The sequence below is a fragment of the Electrona antarctica genome (genome assembly GCF_951216825.1).
Source record: "Electrona antarctica genome assembly, contig: scaffold_73, whole genome shotgun sequence".
NCBI classification, from domain to species: Eukaryota; Metazoa; Chordata; class Actinopteri; order Myctophiformes; family Myctophidae; genus Electrona; species Electrona antarctica.
Window position 1 is genome coordinate 662,558 of NW_027638626.1, and position 24,027 is coordinate 686,584.

Sequence of the window (24,027 nt, forward strand, 5' to 3'; positions counted from 1 at the left end):
ATACATAGAGATAGAACAACACATGGTGATACATCACATACATAGAGACAGAACAACACATGGTGATACATCACATACATAGAGATAGAACAACACATGGTGATACATCACATACATAGAGACAGAACAACACATGGTGATACATCACATACATAGAGATAGAACAACACATGGTGATACATCACATACATAGAGATAGAACAACACATGGTGATACATCACATACATAGAGATAGAACAATAGAACAACACATGGTGATACATCACATACATAGAGACAGAACAACACATGGTGATACATCACATACATAGAGATAGAACAACACATGGTGATACATCACATACATAGAGATAGAACAACACATGGTGATACATCACATACATAGAGATAGAACAACACATGGTGATACATCACATACATAGAGATAGAACAACACATGGTGATACATCACACACATAGAGATAGAACAATAGAACAACACATGGTGATACATCACATACATAGAAATAGAACAATAGAACAACACATGGTGATTCATCACATACATAGAGATAGAACAATAGAACAACACATGGTGATACATCACATACATAGAGATAGAACAATAGAACAACACATGGTGATACATCACATACATAGAGACAGAACAACACATGGTGATACATCACATACATAGAGATAGAACAACACATGGTGATACATCACATACATAGAGATAGAACAACACATGGTGATACATCACATACATAGAGATAGAACAACACATGGTGATACATCACATACATAGAGATAGAACAACACATGGTGATACATCACACACATAGAGATAGAACAATAGAACAACACATGGTGATACATCACATACATAGAAATAGAACAATAGAACAACACATGGTGATTCATCACATACATAGAGATAGAACAATAGAACAACACATGGTGATACATCACATACATAGAGATAGAACAACACATGGTGATACATCACATACATAGAGATAGAACAATAGAACAACACATGGTGATACATCACATACATAGAGATATAACAATGGAACAACACATGGTTATACATCACATACATATAAATAGAACAATAGAACAACACATGGTGATACATCACATACATAGAAATAGAACAATAGAACAACACATGGTGATACATCACATACATAGAGACAGAACAACACATGGTGATACATCACATACATAGAGATAGAACAATAGAACAACACATGGCTATACATCACATACATAGAAATAGAACAATAGAACAACACATGGTGATACATCACATACATAGAAATAGAACAATAGAACAACACATGGTGATACATCACATACATATAGATAGAACAATAGAACAACACATGGTGATACATCACATACATAGAAATAGAACAATAGAACAACACATGGTGATACATCACATACATAGAGATAGAACAATAGAACACCACATGGTGATACATCACATACATAGAAATAGAACAATAGAACAGCACATGGTGATACATCACATACATATAAATAGAACAATAGAACAACACATGGTGATACATCACATACATATAAATAGAACAACACATGGTGATACATCACATACATAGAAATAGAACAATAGAACAACACATGGTGATACATCACATACATAGAAATAGAACAACACATGGTGATACATCACATACATAGAAATAGAATAATAGAACAACACATGGTGATACATCACATACATAGAAATAGAACAATAGAACAACACATGGTGATACATCACATACATAGAGATATAACAATAGAACAACACATGGTGATACATCACATACATAGAAATAGAACAATAGAACAACACATGGTGATACATCACATACATAGAGATAGAACAATAGAACACCACATGGTGATACATCACATACATATAAATATAACAATAGAACAACACATGGTGATACATCACATACATATAAATAGAACAACACATGGTGATACATCACATACATAGAAATAGAACAACACATGGTGATACATCACATACATAGAAATAGAATAATAGAACAACACATGGTGATACATCACATACATATAAATAGAACAATATAACAACACATGGTGATACATCACATACATAGAAATAGAACAATAGAACAACACATGTTGATACATCACATACATAGAAATAGAACAACACATGGTGATACATCACATACATAGAAATAGAATAATAGAACAACACATGGTGATACATCACATACATAGAGATAGAACAACACATGGTGATACATCACATACATAGAGATAGAACAACACATGGTGATACATCACATACATAGAGATAGAACAATAGAACAACACATGGTGATACATCACATACATAGAGACAGAACTACACATGATGATACATCACATACATAGAGATAGAACAACACATGGTGATACATCACATACATAGAGATAGAACAACACATGGTGATACATCACATACATGGAAATAGTCATCTAGAATCATAAGCAAGCTAAGAAAACAACGACCACCTAGCCAGACATTATCCCTTACATAAAGGAGGTGAATTATCTCCCTAGAAATAGAACAACACATGGTGATACATCACATACATAGAAATAGAATAATAGAACAACACATGGTGATACATCACATACATAGAGATAGAACAACACATGGTGATACATCACATACATAGAGATAGAACAACACATGGTGATACTCCACATACATAGAGATAGAACAATAGAACAACACATGGTGATACATCACATACATAGAGACAGAACTACACATGATGATACATCACATACATAGAGATAGAACAACACATGGTGATACATCACATACATAGAGATAGAACAACACATGGTGATACATCACATACATGGAAATAGTCATCTAGAATCATAAGCAAGCTAAGAACACAACGACCACCTAGCCAGACATTATCCCTTACATAAAGGAGGTGAATTATCTCCCTACAACGACCACCTAGCCAGACATTATCCCTTACATAAAGGAGGTGAATTATCTCCCTACAACGACCACCTAGCCAGATATTATCCCTTACATAAAGGAGGTGAATTATCTCCTACAACGACCACCTGTCCTAGCCAGACATTATCCCTTACATAAAGGAGGTGAATTATCTCCCTACAACGACCACCTAGCCAGACATTATCCCTTAAATAAAGGAGGTGAATTATCTCCCTACAACGACCACCTAGCCAGATATTATCCCTTACATAAAGAAGGTGAATTATCTCCCTACAACGACCACCTAGCCAGACATTATCCCTTACATAAAGGAGGTGAATTATCTCCCTACAACGACCACCTAGTCAGACATTATCCCTTACATAAAGGAGGTGAATTATCTCCCTACAACGACCACCTAGCCAGACATTATCCCTTACATAAAGGAGGTGAATTATCTCCCTACAACGACCACCTATAGCCAGACATTATCCCTTACATAAAGGAGGTGAATTATCTCCCTACAACGACCACCTAGCCAGACATTATCCCTTACATAAAGGAGGTGAATTATCTCCCTACAACGACCACCTAGCCAGACATTATCCCTTACATAAAGGAGGTGAATTATCTCCCTACAACGACCACCTAGCCAGACATTATCCCTTACATAAAGGAGGTGAATTATCTCCCTACAATGACCACCTAGCCAGACATTATCCCTTACATAAAGGAGGTGAATTATCTCCCTACAACGACCACCTAGCCAGACATTATCCCTTACATAAAGGAGGTGAATTATCTCCCTACAACGACCACCTAGCCAGACATTATCCCTTACATAAAGGAGGTGAATTATCTCCCTACAATGACCACCTAGCCAGACATTATCCCTTACATAAAGGAGGTGAATTATCTCCCTACAACGACCACCTAGCCAGACATTATCCCTTACATATTTACCTAGCGGTGGTAGAAACAGTAATAATATTGTGTTCAGGTCAATAGAGGTAACATGGCGCTGTCAGAGTCAGTAGGATTCACGCTGTCTCAACTCCTCCAGAGCTCAGAGGCAGCAGAGACCATCATACCGTGAGTAGGAAATACAAACTCTTAATTTCACACCTTATTACTGTATAGAAATGGTTCTTATCATGTACAACCTTATATCTATGTGCGTGTGTGTGTGTGTGTGTGTGTGTGTGTGTGTGTGCGTGCGTGCGTGCATGTGTGCGTGCGTGTGTGTGTGCGTGCAGGGCGGTCCTAGCCTCTGGTCTACCAGAACAGCTGCTCTCCGTCCTGACGACCTTCGACCCCCAGTTTGGCCACGCCCCCTCCATCGAGGCTGCCTGGTGTCTGCACTACCTGACCTCCAGGTGACCTCTATGACCTCCGTGACCTTTTCACACGCCTTACTGTACTTACAGTCGACATGTAGTCACTGTTTACAGTAAGAAACAACAGAGCTTCTTAATACGGCACAGTTGAGAAGCAGCAGTTAAACTGTTAATGTGATGTCATCAGTGAGGTCACATGTAGAGTTGCTGGCCGGCTCCATATATGGAGATCTAGTACGGTCAAACCATGTATGGTTATCCAGGGTTTGATGAGGTCAGTGTTGTTATGGTTATCCAGGGTTTGATGAGGTCAGTGTTGTTATGGTTATCCAGGGTTTGATGAGGTCAGTGTTGTTATGGTTATCCAGGGTTTGATGAGGTCAGTGTTGTTATGGTTATCCAGGGTTTGATGAGGTCAGTGTTGTTATGGTTATCCAGGGTTTGATGAGGTCAGTGTTGTTATGGTTATCCAGGGTTTGATGAGGTCAGTGTTGTTATGGTTATCCAGGGTTTGATGAGGTCAGTGTTGTTATGGTTATGCAGGGTTTGATGAGGTCAGTGTTGTTATGGTTATCCAGGGTTTGATGAGGTCAGTGTTGTTATGGTTATCCAGGGTTTGATGAGGTCAGTGTTGTTATGGTTATCCAGGGTTTGATGAGGTCAGTGTTGTTATGGTTATCCAGGGTTTGATGAGGTCAGTGTTGTTATGGTTATCCAGGGTTTGATGAGGTCAGTGTTGTTATGGTTATCCAGGGTTTGATGAGGTCAGTGTTGTTATGGTTATCCAGGGTTTGATGAGGTCAGTGTTGTTATGGTTATCCAGGGTTTGATGAGGTCAGTGTTGTTATGGTTATGCAGGGTTTGATGAGGTCAGTGTTGTTATGGTTATCCAGGGTTTGATGAGGTCAGTGTTGTTATGGTTATCCAGGGTTTGATGAGGTCAGTGTTGTTATGGTTATCCAGGGTTTGATGAGGTCAGTGTTGTTATGGTTATCCAGGGTTTGATGAGGTCAGTGTTGTTATGGTTATCCAGGGTTTGATGAGGTCAGTGTTGTTATGGTTATCCAGGGTTTGATGAGGTCAGTGTTGTTATGGTTATGCAGGGTTTGGCCAGGGGCAGATGGGGGCTGCTGGGGCAGATCGGGGCAGATGGGGGCTGCTGGGGCAGATCGGGGCAGATGGGGGCTGCTGGGGTAGATTGGTCCTGCTGGGGCAGATCGGGGCAGATGGGGGCTGCTGGGGCAGATCGGTCCTGCTGGGGCAGATCGGGGGGCTGCTGGGGCAGATGGGGGCTGCTGGGGCAGATCGGGGCTGCTGGGGTAGATCGGGGCTGCTGGGGCAGATGGAGGCTGCTGGGGTAGATTGGTCCTGCTGGGGCAGATCGGGGCAGATGGGGGCTGCTGGGGTAGATTGGTCCTGCTGGGGTAGATTGGTCCTGCTGGGGAAGATCGGGGCAGATGGGGGCTGCTGTGGTAGATTGGTCCTGCTTGGGCAGATCGGGGCAGATGGGGGCTGCTGGGGTAGATTGGTCCTGCTGGGGCAGATCGGGGCAGATGGGGTAGATTGTTCCTGCTGGGGCAGATCGGGGCTGCACGCGTCCTTTTTTGTCCTTACTGGGCGTGGTTTTCCTTACTGGGCAGGGTTTTCCTTACTGGGCGGGGTTTTCCTTACTGGGCGGGGTTTTCCTTACTGGGCGTGGTTTTCCTTACTGGGCGGGGTTTTCCTTACTGGGCGGGGTTTTCCTTACTGGGCGGGGTTTTCCTTACTGGGTGGGGTTTTCCTTACTGGGCGGGGTTTTCCTTACTGGGCGTGGTTTTCCTTACTGGGCGGGGTTTTCCTTACTGGGCGGGGTTTTCCTTACTGGGCGGGTTTTTCCTTACTGGGCGGGGTTTTCCTTACTGGGCAGGGTTTTCCTTACTGGGCGGGGTTTTCCTTACTGGGCGTGGTTTTCCTTACTGGGTGGGGTTTTCCTTACTGGGTGGGGTTTTCCTTACTGGGCAGGTTTTTTCCTTATTGGGTGGGGTTTTTCTTACTGGGTGGGGTTTTTCCTTTGTTTTATAATGAAGTAGACTCTAGAAAAGCATTCCAGCAGACAGCTCGTAGCATGCCTCGTTGGACAATAGACTTTCAATCCATACCTCCTGGGGTTTTAAATCCTGCTCATATCATTGTTGTGCAAACAACCTTTTTTTTGGTCGTGTTAGCTGGCGCGTGACAGGGTGTTTAAAAATAACGTGTTTATTTTTGACACATTCTGCATAGACGCGTCACCATGGGAACCAATGTCGCCGACGGCTGTTTGCGTAACGTTTTTTGACGGCTACGGTGACGGCGTCACAGCTCCCGTACTTCCGCGTAGCAGAGCCGTCCTGAAAACAGTCGTTGCTTAAAGTCCCTAGACCCTATAGTGTCCGACATACAGTACATGTTGACCTTTGGCTCTGTGTGGTTCCACTCAGTGACCACTGGGTGGGGCTTGCTGGATGCATGGTCCAATCAGAGTGACCAGTGGGTGGGGCTTGCTGGATGCATGGTCCAATCAGAGTGACCAGTAGGTGGGGCTTGCTGGATGCATGGTCCAATCAGAGTGACCAGTGGGTGGGGCTTGCTGGATGCATGGTCCAATCAGAGTGACCAGTGGGTGGGGCTTGCTGGATGCATGGTCCAATCAGAGTGACCAGTGGGTGGGGCTTGCTGGATGCATGGTCCAATCAGAGTGACCAGTAGGTGGGGCTTGCTGGATGCATGGTCCAATCAGAGTGACCAGTGGGTGGGGCTTGCTGGATGCATGGTCCAATCAGAGTGACCAGTGGGTGGGGCTTGCTGGATGCATGGTCCAATCAGAGTGACCAGTGGGTGGGGCTTGCTGGATGCATGGTCCAATCAGAGTGACCAGTGGGTGGGGCTTGCTGGATGCATGGTCCAATCAGAGTGACCAGTAGGTGGGGCTTGCTGGATGCATGGTCCAATCAGAGTGACCAGTGGGTGGGGCTTGCTGGATGCATGGTCCAATCAGAGTGACCAGTGGGTGGGGCTTGCTGGATGCATGGTCCAATCAGAGTGACCAGTGGGTGGGGCTTGCTGGATGCATGGTCCAATCAGAGTGACCAGTGGGTGGGGCTTGCTGGATGCATGGTCCAACCCCTTCTGTCAGAAGGCGTTGAGGGGTGATAACACCTGCCTGGGCTGATCATGACCGATTATCTGTGTTCTGTTAATCTGTTTATCTGTGATCGTCTCTCTGTCCTGTTAATCTGTTTATCTGTGATCGTCTCTCTGTCCTGCAGTGACCACGCCAGGCTCCTGCCTCTACAAGCTCTGGGTCGGTGCAGTTCCCTGCTGGGGACACTAGGGGGTGCTGTTGCTGCAGGGAACACTGAGGAAGGAGTGGAACTGGTGAGTCTTGTTTCCTCTGTTTATCTGTGTTTTTATGAATTGAACCCAGTGGTTGAAGGACCCACATTGACACTCATTAGCCCCATGGACCCCCTTTTGAAAAGATATGCCAGGGACCCCCATAAGAGAGGATTTTCACAGTTCTAGCAGAGATTAACCTCCTAGTCAAGCCATTTGTACACTCTCAGAGTTACAGACCCATAAGGGTCCATTTGGTTCCAAAGTATCCTTTAGCTGCATGGTGACCCCCTGGAACTCCTTGAGGGTCCCCGGACCCCCTGGAACTCCCTCAAGGACCCCTATAGGGGTCCCCGGACCCCCTGGAACTGATTGATTGATTGATTGCAAATGTTATTGAAAAATAATTAAAAAGGATACAGACACAAGCAAGTTGTGGTCCTTTTGGGGAAAGGGGACATGGGGAGTAACAAAACAAAACAGACAAAAGGACCCTGTTCCTTTTGGGGGAGAGGGGCAGGAGACAAAGACATAACAATAAACCAAAACACAGAAAAGGTACAAAAAACCCAACCAATAAAAACTAGATTTTTTGTTGTTTTTTCTTGTCTTATTTTTTAACCTATTCTAATCTAAAAGGTCAGTATGGATTAAAAAATGTAGGTCATGTTATCAGCCAACCACCTTTTCAATGTGCATTTAAAGTTTTCGAAGGAACTGATCAGCTTAAGGCTGGAAGGCAAGTCATTCCACTAGAATAAGGAAAGATGATTTTCCCACATTGCTGTAAAAATGGCAGGGTTTAAAATCAGTAGGGCTCCCTCTGGTGTAGTGCCTGTGGGTATCACTAACCTTACCTACCTCTGGTGTAGTGTCTGTGGGTATCACTAACCTTACCTACCTCTGGTGTAGTGCCTGTGGGTATCACTATCCTTACCTACCTCTGGTGTAGTGCCTGTGGGGATCACTAACCTTACCTACCTCTGGTGTAGTGTCTGTGGGGATCACTAACCTTACCTACCTCTGGTGTAGTGCCTGTGGGTATCACTAACCTTACCTACCTCTGGTGTAGTGCCTGTGGGGATCACTAACCTTACCTACCTCTGGTGTAGTGCCTGTGGGTATCACTAACCTTACCTACCTCTGGTGTAGTGCCTGTGGGGATCACTAACCTTACCTACCTCTGGTGTAGTGCCTGTGGGGATCACTAACCTTACCTACCTCTGGTGTAGTGTCTGTGGGGATCACTAACCTTACCTACCTCTGGTGTAGTGTCTGTGGGTATCACTAACCTTACCTACCTCTGGTGTAGTGCCTGTGGGGATCACTAACCTTACCTACCTCTGGTGTAGTGCCTGTGGGGATCACTAACCTTACCTACCTCTGGTGTAGTGCCTGTGGGTATCACTAACCTTACCTACCTCTGGTGTAGTGCCTGTGGGGATCACTAACCTTACCTACCTCTGGTGTAGTGCCTGTGGGGATCACTAACCTTACCTACCTCTGGTGTAGTGCCTGTGGGGATCACTAACCTTACCTACCTCTGGTGTAGTGCCTGTGGGTATCACTAACCTTACCTACCTCTGGTGTAGTGTCTGTGGGTATCACTAACCTTACCTACCTCTGGTGTAGTGTCTGTGGGGATCACTAACCTTACCTACCTCTGGTGTAGTGCCTGTGGGGATCACTAACCTTACCTACCTCTGGTGTAGTGCCTGTGGGTATCACTAACCTTTGAAAAGTAGTCACTGAAATACTTTGGTGCTACATTATTTCTAATCCTGTGAACAAGGGACATTTTAAACATTTTAAACTGGGACACTCTCTCCTCCACTTTAACTCCCTCAAGGACCCCTATAATAGCCTAGTAGCCAAAAAGTGAACCTGGACATGTTGAGTACACCAACGTGTTATGTTATAAATGTTTAGTATGGGTCCCCAGCATGTAGAAACTGATGTTATAAATGTTTAGTATGGGTCCCCAGCATGTAGAAACTGCTGGATGCTAACTTGCATATGTTGAGCAATTTTCATAATTGGCATAATATGTGACCATACCATTAACAACCTATAGATGGCAAAATATTCAAAATTTCATCATGCTTTATCTAGCATGTGATGTGTCAAACTAGGGGGTTTTCATGATGCTGAATCCATTCCAATCATTAGTTTTGCACACGCATTAGTTTTGCAAAAAAACACTCATTGGGCTTAAAACGGCCATGCCCACTTGTGCATGGCCATCATCAATTTGTGATGACGGCATTGGCCGTTTTTAGCCCAATGAGTGTTTTTTTTGCAAAACTAATGCGTGGAATGGATTCAGCATCATGAAAACCCCCTCGTTTGACATGTCACATGCTACATAAAGCATGATCAAAATTTTGGATATTTTGCCTTCTATAGGTTGTTAATGGTATGGTCACATATTATGCCAATTATGAAAATTGCTCAACATATGCAAGTTAGCATCCGGCAGTTTCTACATGCTGGGGACCCATACTAAACATTTCTAACATCAGTTTCTACATGCTGGGGACCCATACTAAACATTTCTAACATCAGTTTCTACATGCTGGGGACCCATACTAAACATTTATAACATCAGTTTCTACATGCTGGGGACCCATACTAAACATTTATAACATCAGTTTCTACATGCTGGGGACCCATACTAAACATTTATAACATCAGTTTCTACATGCTGGGGACCCATACTAAACATTTCTAACATCAGTTTCTACATGCTGGGGACCCATACTAAACATTTATAACATCAGTTTCTAAATGCTGGGGACCCATACTAAACATTTCTAACATCAGTTTCTACATGCTGGGGACCCATACTCAACATTTATAACATCAGTTTCTACATGCTGGGGACCCATACTAAACATTTATAACATCAGTTTCTACATGCTGGGGACCCATACTAAACATTTATAACATCAGTTTCTACATGCTGTGGACCCATACTAAACATTTATAACATCAGTTTCTACATGCTAGGGACCCCTACTCAACATCTATAACATCAGTTTCTACATGCTGGGGACCCATACTAAACATTTATAACATCAGTTTCTACATGCTGGGGACCCCTACTCAACATTTATAACATCAGTTTCTACATGCTGGGGACCCATACTAAACATTTATAACATCAGTTTCTACATGCTGGGGACCCCTACTCAACATTTATAACATCAGTTTCTACATGCTGGGGACCCATACTAAACATTTCTAACATCAGTTTCTACATGCTGGGGACCCATACTAAACATGTCTAACATCAGTTTCTACATGCTGGGGACCCATACTAAACATTTATAACATCAGTTTCTACATGCTGGGGACCCATACTAAACATGTCTAACATCAGTTTCTACATGCTGGGGACCCATACTAAACATTTATAACATCAGTTTCTACATGCTGGGGACCCAGACTAAACATTTCTAACATCAGTTTCTACATGCTGGGGACCCATACTAAACATTTCTAACATCAGTTTCTACATGCTGGGGACCCATACTAATCATCTATAACATCAGTTTCTACATGCTGGGGACCTATACTAAACATTTTTAACATCAGTTTCTACATGCTGGGGACCCCTACTCAACATCTATAACATCAGTTTCTACATGCTGGGGACCCATACTAAACATTTCTAACATCAGTTTCTACATGCTGGGGACCCCTACTCAACATCTATAACATCAGTTTCTACATGCTGGGGACCCATACTAAACATTTATAACATCAGTTTCTACATGCTGGGGACCCATACTAAAAATTTATAACATCAGTTTCTACATGCTGGGGACCCATACTAAACATTTATAACATCAGTTTCTACATGCTGGGGACCCATACTAAACATTTATAACATCAGTTTCTACATGCTGGGGACCCATACTAAACATTTCTAACATCAGTTTCTACATGCTGGGGACCCATACTAAACATTTTTAACATCAGTTTCTAAATGCTGGGTACCCATACTAAACATTTCTAACATCAGTTTCTACATGCTGGGGACCCATACTAAACATTTATAACATCAGTTTCTACATGCTGGGGACCCATACTAAACATTTATAACATCAGTTTCTACATGCTGGGGACCCATACTAAACATTTATAACATCAGTTTCTACATGCTGGGGACCCATACTAAACATTTCTAACATCAGTTTCTACATGCTGGGGACCCATACTAAACATTTTTAACATCAGTTTCTAAATGCTGGGTACCCATACTAAACATTTCTAACATCAGTTTCTACATGCTGGGGACCCATACTCAACATTTATAACATCAGTTTCTACATGCTGGGGACCCATACTAAACATTTATAACATCAGTTTCTACATGCTGGGGACCCCTACTCAACATCTATAACATCAGTTTCTACATGCTGGGGACCCATACTCAATATTTATAACATCAGTTTCTACATGCTGGGGACCCATACTCAACATTTATAACATCAGTTTCTACATGCTGGGGACCCATACTCAACATTTATAACATCAGTTTCTACATGCTGGGGACCCATACTCAACATTTATAACATCAGTTTCTACATGCTGGGGACCCCTACTCAACATCTATAACATCAGTTTCTACATGCTGGGGACCCATACTCAACATTTATAACATCAGTTTCTACATGCTGGGGACCCACACTCAACATTTATAACATCAGTTTCTACATGCTGGGGACCCATACTAAACATTTATAACATCAGTTTCTACATGCTGGGGACCCATACTAAACATTTATAACATCAGTTTCTACATGCTGGGGACCCATACTAAACATTTATAACATCAGTTTCTACATGCTGGGGACCCCTACTCAACATTTATAACATCAGTTTCTACATGCTGGGGACCCATACTAAACATTTCTAACATCAGTTTCTACAAGCTGGGGACCCATACTAAACATTTCTAACATCAGTTTATACATGCTGGGGACCCATACTAAACATTTATAACATCAGTTTCTACATGCTGGGGACCCATACTAAACATTTCTAACATCAGCTTCTACATGCTGGGGACCCATACTAAACATTTCTAACATCAGTTTCTACATGCTGGGGACCCATACTAAACATCTATAATATCAGTTTCTACATGCTGGGGACCCATACTCAACATCTATAACATCAGTTTCTACATGCTGGGGACCCATACTAAACATCTATAACATCAGTTTCTACATGCTGGGGACGGATACTAAACATTTCTAACATCAGTTTCTACATGCTGGGGACCCATACTCAACATCTATAACATCAGTTTCTACATGCTGGGGACCCATACTAAACATTTCTAACATCAGTTTCTACATGCTGGGGACCCATACTCAACATTTCTAACATCAGTTTCTACATGCTGGGGACCCATACTCAACATCTATAACATCAGTTTCTACATGCTGGGGACCCATACTAAACATTTCTAACATCAGTTTCTACATGCTGGGGACCCATACTCAACATCTATAACATCAGTTTCTACATGCTGGGGACCCATACTAAACATCTATAACATCAGTTGCTACATGCTGGGGACGGATACTAAACATTTCTAACATCAGTTTCTACATGCTGGGGACCCCTACTCAACATCTATAACATCAGTTTCTACATGCTGGGGACCCATACTAAACATTTCTAACATCAGTTTCTACATGCTGGGGACCCATACTCAACATTTTTAACATCAGTTTCTACATGCTGGGGACCCATACTCAACATCTATAACATCAGTTTCTACATGCTGGGGACCCATACTAAACATTTCTAACATCAGTTTCTACATGCTTGGGACCCATACTCAACATCTATAACATCAGTTTCTACATGCTGGGGACCCATACTAAACATTTCTAACATCAGTTTCTACATGCTGGGGACCCATACTCAACATCTATAACATCAGTTTCTACATGTTGGGGACCCATACTAAACATCTATAACATCAGTTTCTACATGCTGGGGACGGATACTAAACATTTCTAACATCAGTTTCTACATGCTGGGGACCCATACTCAACATCTATAACATCAGTTTCTACATGCTGGGGACCCATACTAAACATTTCTAACATCAGTTTCTACATGCTGGGGACCCATACTAAACATCTATAACATCAGTTTCTACATGCTGGGGACCCATACTCAACATTTATAACATCAGTTTCTACATGCTGGGGACCCATACTAAACATTTCTAACATCAGTTTCTACATGCTGGGGACCCATACTAAACATTTTTAACATCAGTTTCTAAATGCTGGGTACCCATACTAAACATTTCTAACATCAGTTTCTACATGCTGGGGACCCATACTAAACATTTATAACATCAGTTTCTACATGCTGGGGACCCATACTAAACATTTATAACATCAGTTTCTACATGCTGGGGACCCATACTAAACATTTATAACATCAGTTTCTACATGCTGGGGACCCATACTAAACATTTCTAACATCAGTTTCTACATGCTGGGGACCCATACTAAACATTTTTAACATCAGTTTCTAAATGCTGGGTACCCATACTAAACATTTCTAACATCAGTTTCTACATGCTGGGGACCCATACTCAACATTTATAACATCAGTTTCTACATGCTGGGGACCCATACTAAACATTTATAACATCAGTTTCTACATGCTGGGGACCCCTACTCAACATCTATAACATCAGTTTCTACATGCTGGGGACCCATACTCAATATTTATAACATCAGTTTCTACATGCTGGGGACCCATACTCAACATTTATAACATCAGTTTCTACATGCTGGGGACCCATACTCAACATTTATAACATCAGTTTCTACATGCTGGGGACCCATACTCAACATTTATAACATCAGTTTCTACATGCTGGGGACCCCTACTCAACATCTATAACATCAGTTTCTACATGCTGGGGACCCATACTCAACATTTACAACATCAGTTTCTACATGCTGGGGACCCACACTCAACATTTATAACATCAGTTTCTACATGCTGGGGACCCATACTAAACATTTATAACATCAGTTTCTACATGCTGGGGACCCATACTAAACATTTATAACATCAGTTTCTACATGCTGGGGACCCATACTAAACATTTATAACATCAGTTTCTACATGCTGGGGACCCCTACTCAACATTTATAACATCAGTTTCTACATGCTGGGGACCCATACTAAACATTTCTAACATCAGTTTCTACAAGCTGGGGACCCATACTAAACATTTCTAACATCAGTTTATACATGCTGGGGACCCATACTAAACATTTATAACATCAGTTTCTACATGCTGGGGACCCATACTAAACATTTCTAACATCAGCTTCTACATGCTGGGGACCCATACTAAACATTTCTAACATCAGTTTCTACATGTTGGGGACCCATACTAAACATCTATAACATCAGTTTCTACATGCTGGGGACCCATACTCAACATCTATAACATCAGTTTCTACATGCTGGGGACCCATACTAAACATCTATAACATCAGTTTCTACATGCTGGGGACGGATACTAAACATTTCTAACATCAGTTTCTACATGCTGGGGACCCATACTCAACATCTATAACATCAGTTTCTACATGCTGGGGACCCATACTAAACATTTCTAACATCAGTTTCTACATGCTGGGGACCCATACTCAACATTTCTAACATCAGTTTATACATGCTGGGGACCCATACTCAACATCTATAACATCAGTTTCTACATGCTGGGGACCCATACTAAACATTTCTAACATCAGTTTCTACATGCTGGGGACCCATACTCAACATCTATAACATCAGTTTCTACATGCTGGGGACCCATACTAAACATCTATAACATCAGTTGCTACATGCTGGGGACGGATACTAAACATTTCTAACATCAGTTTCTACATGCTGGGGACCCCTACTCAACATCTATAACATCAGTTTCTACATGCTGGGGACCCATACTAAACATTTCTAACATCAGTTTCTACATGCTGGGGACCCATACTCAACATTTTTAACATCAGTTTCTACATGCTGGGGACCCATACTCAACATCTATAACATCAGTTTATACATGCTGGGGACCCATACTAAACATTTCTAACATCAGTTTCTACATGCTTGGGACCCATACTCAACATCTATAACATCAGTTTCTACATGCTGGGGACCCATACTAAACATTTCTAACATCAGTTTCTACATGCTGGGGACCCATACTCAACATCTATAACATCAGTTTCTACATGTTGGGGACCCATACTAAACATCTATAACATCAGTTTCTACATGCTGGGGACGGATACTAAACATTTCTAACATCAGTTTCTACATGCTGGGGACCCATACTCAACATCTATAACATCAGTTTCTACATGCTGGGGACCCATACTAAACATTTCTAACATCAGTTTCTACATGCTGGGGACCCATACTCAACATTTCTAACATCAGTTTCTACATGCTGGGGACCCATACTCAACATCTATAACATCAGTTTCTACATGCTGGGGACCCATACTAAACATTTCTAACATCAGTTTCTACATGCTGGGGACCCATACTCAACATCTATAACATCAGTTTCTACATGCTGGGGACCCATACTAAACATTTCTAACATCAGTTTCTACATGCTGGGGACCCATACTCAACATCTATAACATCAGTTTCTACATGCTGGGGACCCATACTAAACATCTATAACATCAGTTTCTACATGCTGGGGACCCATACTCAACATCTATAACATCAGTTTCTACATGCTGGGGACCCATACTAAACATTTCTAACATCAGTTTCTACATGCTGGGGACCCCTACTCAACATTTCTAACATCAGTTTCTACATGCTGGGGACCCATACTCAACATCTATAACATCAGCTTCTACATGCTGGGGACCCATACTAAACATTTCTAACATCGGTTTCTACATGCTGGGGACCCATACTCAACATTTATAACATCAGTTTCTACATGCTGGGGACCCATACTAAACATTTATAACATCAGTTTCTACATGCTGGGGACCCATACTAAACATTTATAACATCAGTTTCTACATGCTGGGTACCCATACTAAACATTTCTAACATCAGTTTCTACATGCTGGGGACACATAATAAACATTTATAACATCAGTTTCTAAATGCTGGGGACCCATACTCAACATCTATAACATCAGTTTCTACATGCTGGGGACCCATACTCAACATTTCTAACATCAGTTTCTACATGCTGGGGACCCATACTCAACATCTATAACATCAGTTTCTACATGCTGGGGACCCATACTAAACATTTCTAACATCAGTTTCTACATGCTGGGGACCCATACTCAACATTTCTAACATCAGTTTCTACATGCTGGGGACCCATACTCAACATCTATAACATCAGTTTCTACATGCTGGGGACCCATACTAAACATTTCTAACATCAGTTTCTACATGCTTGGGACCCATACTCAACATCTATAACATCAGTTTCTACATGCTGGGGACCCATACTAAACATTTCTAACATCAGTTTCTACATGCTGGGGACCCATACTCAACATCTATAACATCAGTTTCTACATGCTGGGGACCCATACTAAACATCTATAACATCAGTTTCTACATGCTGGGGACGGATACTAAACATTTCTAACATCAGTTTCTACATGCTGGGGACCCATACTCAACATCTATAACATCAGTTTCTACATGCTGGGGACCCATACTAAACATTTCTAACATCAGTTTCTACATGCTGGGGACCCCTACTCAACATTTCTAACATCAGTTTCTACATGCTGGGGACCCATACTCAACATCTATAACATCAGCTTCTACATGCTGGGGACCCATACTAAACATTTCTAACATCGGTTTCTACATGCTGGGGACCCATACTCAACATTTATAACATCAGTTTCTACATGCTGGGGACCCATACTAAACATTTATAACATCAGTTTCTACATGCTGGGGACCCATACTAAACATTTATAACATCAGTTTCTACATGCTGGGGACCCATACTAAACATTTCTAACATCAGTTTCTACATGCTGGGGACCCATACTAAACATTTCTAACATCAGTTTCTACATGCTGGGGACCCCTACTCAACATTTCTAACATCAGTTTCTACATTCTGGGGACCCATACTCAACATCTATAACATCAGCTTCTACATGCTGGGGACCCATACTAAACATTTCTAACATCGGTTTCTACATGCTGGGGACCCATACTCAACATTTATAACATCAGTTTCTACATGCTGGGGACCCATACTAAACATTTATAACATCAGTTTCTACATGCTGGGGACCCATACTAAACATTTATAACATCAGTTTCTACATGCTGGGGACCCATGCTAAACATTTATAACATCAGTTTCTACATGCTGGGGACCCATACTAAACATTTCTAACATCAGTTTCTACATGCTGGGGACACATAATAAACATTTATAACATCAGTTTCTAAATGCTGGGGACCCATACTCAACATCTATAACATCAGTTTCTACATGCTGGGGACCCATACTCAACATCTATAACATCAGTTTCTACATGCTGGGGACCCATACTAAACATTTCTAACATCAGTTTCTACATGCTGGGGACCCATACTCAACCTTTATAACATCAGTTTCTACATGCTGGGGACCCATACTAAACATTTCTAACATCAGTTTCTACATGCTGGGGACCCATACTCAACATCTATAACATCAGTTTCTACATGCTGGGGACCCATACTAAACATCTATAACATCAGTTTCTACATGCTGGGGACGGATACTAAACATTTCTAACATCAGTTTCTACATGCTGGGGACCCATACTCAACATCTATAACATCAGTTTCTACATGCTGGGGACCCATACTAAACATTTCTAACATCAGTTTCTACATGCTGGGGACCCCTACTCAACATTTCTAACATCAGTTTCTACATGCTGGGGACCCATACTCAACATCTATAACATCAGCTTCTACATGCTGGGGACCCATACTAAACATTTCTAACATCGGTTTCTACATGCTGGGGACCCATACTCAACATTTATAACATCAGTTTCTACATGCTGGGGACCCATACTAAACATTTATAACATCAGTTTCTACATGCTGGGGACCCATACTCAACATCTATAACATCAGTTTCTACATGCTGGGGACCCATACTCAACATTTCTAACATCAGTTTCTACATGCTGGGGACCCATACTCAACATCTATAACATCAGTTTCTACATGCTGGGGACCCATACTAAACATTTCTAACATCAGTTTCTACATGCTGGGGACCCATACTCAACATTTCTAACATCAGTTTCTACATGCTGGGGACCCATACTCAACATCTATAACATCAGTTTCTACATGCTGGGGACCCATACTAAACATTTCTAACATCAGTTTCTACATGCTTGGGACCCATACTCAACATCTATAACATCAGTTTCTACATGCTGGGGACCCATACTAAACATTTCTAACATCAGTTTCTACATGCTGGGGACCCATACTCAACATCTATAACATCAGTTTCTACATGCTGGGGACCCATACTAAACATCTATAACATCAGTTTCTACATGCTGGGGACGGATACTAAACATTTCTAACATCAGTTTCTACATGCTGGGGACCCATACTCAACATCTATAACATCAGTTTCTACATGCTGGGGACCCATACTAAACATTTCTAACATCAGTTTCTACATGCTGGGGACCCCTACTCAACATTTCTAACATCAGTTTCTACATGCTGGGGACCCATACTCAACATCTATAACATCAGCTTCTACATGCTGGGGACCCATACTAAACATTTCTAACATCGGTTTCTACATGCTGGGGACCCATACTCAACATTTATAACATCAGTTTCTACATGCTGGGGACCCATACTAAACATTTATAACATCAGTTTCTACATGCTGGGGACCCATACTAAACATTTATAACATCAGTTTCTACATGCTGGGGACCCATACTAAACATTTATAACATCAGTTTCTACATGCTGGGGACCCATACTAAACATTTCTAACATCAGTTTCTACATGCTGGGGACCCCTACTCAACATTTCTAACATCAGTTTCTACATTCTGGGGACCCATACTCAACATCTATAACATCAGCTTCTACATGCTGGGGACCCATACTAAACATTTCTAACATCGGTTTCTACATGCTGGGGACCCATACTCAACATTTATAACATCAGTTTCTACATGCTGGGGACCCATACTAAACATTTATAACATCAGTTTCTACATGCTGGGGACCCATACTAAACATTTATAACATCAGTTTCTACATGCTGGGGACCCATGCTAAACATTTATAACATCAGTTTCTACATGCTGGGGACCCATACTAAACATTTCTAACATCAGTTTCTACATGCTGGGGACACATAATAAACATTTATAACATCAGTTTCTAAATGCTGGGGACCCATACTCAACATCTATAACATCAGTTTCTACATGCTGGGGACCCATACTCAACATCTATAACATCAGTTTCTACATGCTGGGGACCCATACTAAACATTTCTAACATCAGTTTCTACATGCTGGGGACCCATACTCAACCTTTATAACATCAGTTTCTACATGCTGGGGACCCATACTAAACATTTCTAACATCAGTTTCTACATGCTGGGGACCCATACTCAACATCTATAACATCAGTTTCTACATGCTGGGGACCCATACTAAACATCTATAACATCAGTTTCTACATGCTGGGGACGGATACTAAACATTTCTAACATCAGTTTCTACATGCTGGGGACCCATACTCAACATCTATAACATCAGTTTCTACATGCTGGGGACCCATACTAAACATTTCTAACATCAGTTTCTACATGCTGGGGACCCCTACTCAACATTTCTAACATCAGTTTCTACATGCTGGGGACCCATACTCAACATCTATAACATCAGCTTCTACATGCTGGGGACCCATACTAAACATTTCTAACATCGGTTTCTACATGCTGGGGACCCATACTCAACATTTATAACATCAGTTTCTACATGCTGGGGACCCATACTAAACATTTATAACATCAGTTTCTACATGCTGGGGACCCATACTCAACATCTATAACATCAGTTTCTACATGCTGGGGACCCATACTCAACATTTCTAACATCAGTTTCTACATGCTGGGGACCCATACTCAACATCTATAACATCAGTTTCTACATGCTGGGGACCCATACTAAACATTTCTAACATCAGTTTCTACATGCTGGGGACCCATACTCAACATTTCTAACATCAGTTTCTACATGCTGGGGACCCATACTCAACATTTCTAACATCAGTTTCTAAATGCTGGGTACCCATACTAAACATTTCTAACATCAGTTTCTACATGCTGGGGACCCCTACTCAACATTTATAACATCAGTTTCTACATGCTGGGGACCCATACTCAACATTTATAACATCAGTTTCTACATGCTGGGGACCCATACTAAACATTTATAACATCAGTTTCTACATGCTGGGGACCCCTACTCAACATCTATAACATCAGTTTCTACATGCTGGGGACCCATACTCAATATTTATAACATCAGTTTCTACATGCTGGGGACCCATACTCAACATTTATAACATCAGTTTCTACATGCTGGGGACCCATACTCAACATTTATAACATCAGTTTCTACATGCTGGGGACCCATACTCAACATTTATAACATCAGTTTCTACATGCTGGGGACCCCTACTCAACATCTATAACATCAGTTTCTACATGCTGGGGACCCATACTCAACATTTATAACATCAGTTTCTACATGCTGGGGACCCACACTCAACATTTATAACATCAGTTTCTACATGCTGGGGACCCATACTAAACATTTATAACATCAGTTTCTACATGCTGGGGACCCATACTAAACATTTATAACATCAGTTTCTACATGCTGGGGACCCATACTAAACATTTATAACATCAGTTTCTACATGCTGGGGACCCCTACTCAACATTTATAACATCAGTTTCTACATGCTGGGGACCCATACTAAACATTTCTAACATCAGTTTCTACAAGCTGGGGACCCATACTAAACATTTCTAACATCAGTTTATACATGCTGGGGACCCATACTAAACATTTATAACATCAGTTTCTACATGCTGGGGACCCATACTAAACATTTCTAACATCAGCTTCTACATGCTGGGGACCCATACTAAACATTTCTAACATCAGTTTCTACATGTTGGGGACCCATACTAAACATCTATAACATCAGTTTCTACATGCTGGGGACCCATACTCAACATCTATAACATCAGTTTCTACATGCTGGGGACCCATACTAAACATCTATAACATCAGTTTCTACATGCTGGGGACGGATACTAAACATTTCTAACATCAGTTTCTACATGCTGGGGACCCATACTCAACATCTATAACATCAGTTTCTACATGCTGGGGACCCATACTAAACATTTCTAACATCAGTTTCTACATGCTGGGGACCCATACTCAACATTTCTAACATCAGTTTCTACATGCTGGGGACCCATACTCAACATCTATAACATCAGTTTCTACATGCTGGGGACCCATACTAAACATTTCTAACATCAGTTTCTACATGCTGGGGACCCATACTCAACATCTATAACATCAGTTTCTACATGCTGGGGACCCATACTAAACATCTATAACATCAGTTGCTACATGCTGGGGACGGATACTAAACATTTCTAACATCAGTTTCTACATGCTGGGGACCCCTACTCAACATCTATAACATCAGTTTCTACATGCTGGGGACCCATACTAAACATTTCTAACATCAGTTTCTACATGCTGGGGACCCATACTCAACATTTTTAACATCAGTTTCTACATGCTGGGGACCCATACTCAACATCTATAACATCAGTTTCTACATGCTGGGGACCCATACTAAACATTTCTAACATCAGTTTCTACATGCTTGGGACCCATACTCAACATCTATAACATCAGTTTCTACATGCTGGGGACCCATACTAAACATTTCTAACATCAGTTTCTACATGCTGGGGACCCATACTCAACATCTATAACATCAGTTTCTACATGTTGGGGACCCATACTAAACATCTATAACATCAGTTTCTACATGCTGGGGACGGATACTAAACATTTCTAACATCAGTTTCTACATGCTGGGGACCCATACTCAACATCTATAACATCAGTTTCTACATGCTGGGGACCCATACTAAACATTTCTAACATCAGTTTCTACATGCTGGGGACCCATACTCAACATTTCTAACATCAGTTTCTACATGCTGGGGACCCATACTCAACATCTATAACATCAGTTTCTACATGCTGGGGACCCATACTAAACATTTCTAACATCAGTTTCTACATGCTGGGGACCCATACTCAACATCTATAACATCAGTTTCTACATGCTGGGGACCCATACTAAACATTTCTAACATCAGTTTCTACATGCTGGGGACCCATACTCAACATCTATAACATCAGTTTCTACATGCTGGGGACCCATACTAAACATCTATAACATCAGTTTCTACATGCTGGGGACCCATACTCAACATCTATAACATCAGTTTCTACATGCTGGGGACCCATACTAAACATTTCTAACATCAGTTTCTACATGCTGGGGACCCCTACTCAACATTTCTAACATCAGTTTCTACATGCTGGGGACCCATACTCAACATCTATAACATCAGCTTCTACATGCTGGGGACCCATACTAAACATTTCTAACATCGGTTTCTACATGCTGGGGACCCATACTCAACATTTATAACATCAGTTTCTACATGCTGGGGACCCATACTAAACATTTATAACATCAGTTTCTACATGCTGGGGACCCATACTAAACATTTATAACATCAGTTTCTACATGCTGGGTACCCATACTAAACATTTCTAACATCAGTTTCTACATGCTGGGGACACATAATAAACATTTATAACATCAGTTTCTAAATGCTGGGGACCCATACTCAACATCTATAACATCAGTTTCTACATGCTGGGGACCCATACTCAACATTTCTAACATCAGTTTCTACATGCTGGGGACCCATACTCAACATCTATAACATCAGTTTCTACATGCTGGGGACCCATACTAAACATTTCTAACATCAGTTTCTACATGCTGGGGACCCATACTCAACATTTCTAACATCAGTTTCTACATGCTGGGGACCCATACTCAACATCTATAACATCAGTTTCTACATGCTGGGGACCCATACTAAACATTT

The 24,027-nt window shown here is 41.5% G+C and overlaps 1 protein-coding gene across 1 annotated transcript in view; it reads left to right on the forward strand.

Annotated features, from left to right (window-relative positions):
- Positions 1-24,027, forward strand: part of tmco6 (transmembrane and coiled-coil domains 6) — a gene marked incomplete at its 3' end in the record, with an annotated part of 68,970 nt that overhangs the window by 31,218 nt on the left and 13,725 nt on the right. The window contains exons 6-8 of the mRNA XM_079530783.1: positions 3,979-4,070; positions 4,235-4,354; positions 7,603-7,711. Coding sequence (XP_079386909.1) covers positions 3,979-4,070; positions 4,235-4,354; positions 7,603-7,711 — 321 coding nt within the window. The remainder of the gene's footprint in view (positions 1-3,978; positions 4,071-4,234; positions 4,355-7,602; positions 7,712-24,027) is intronic.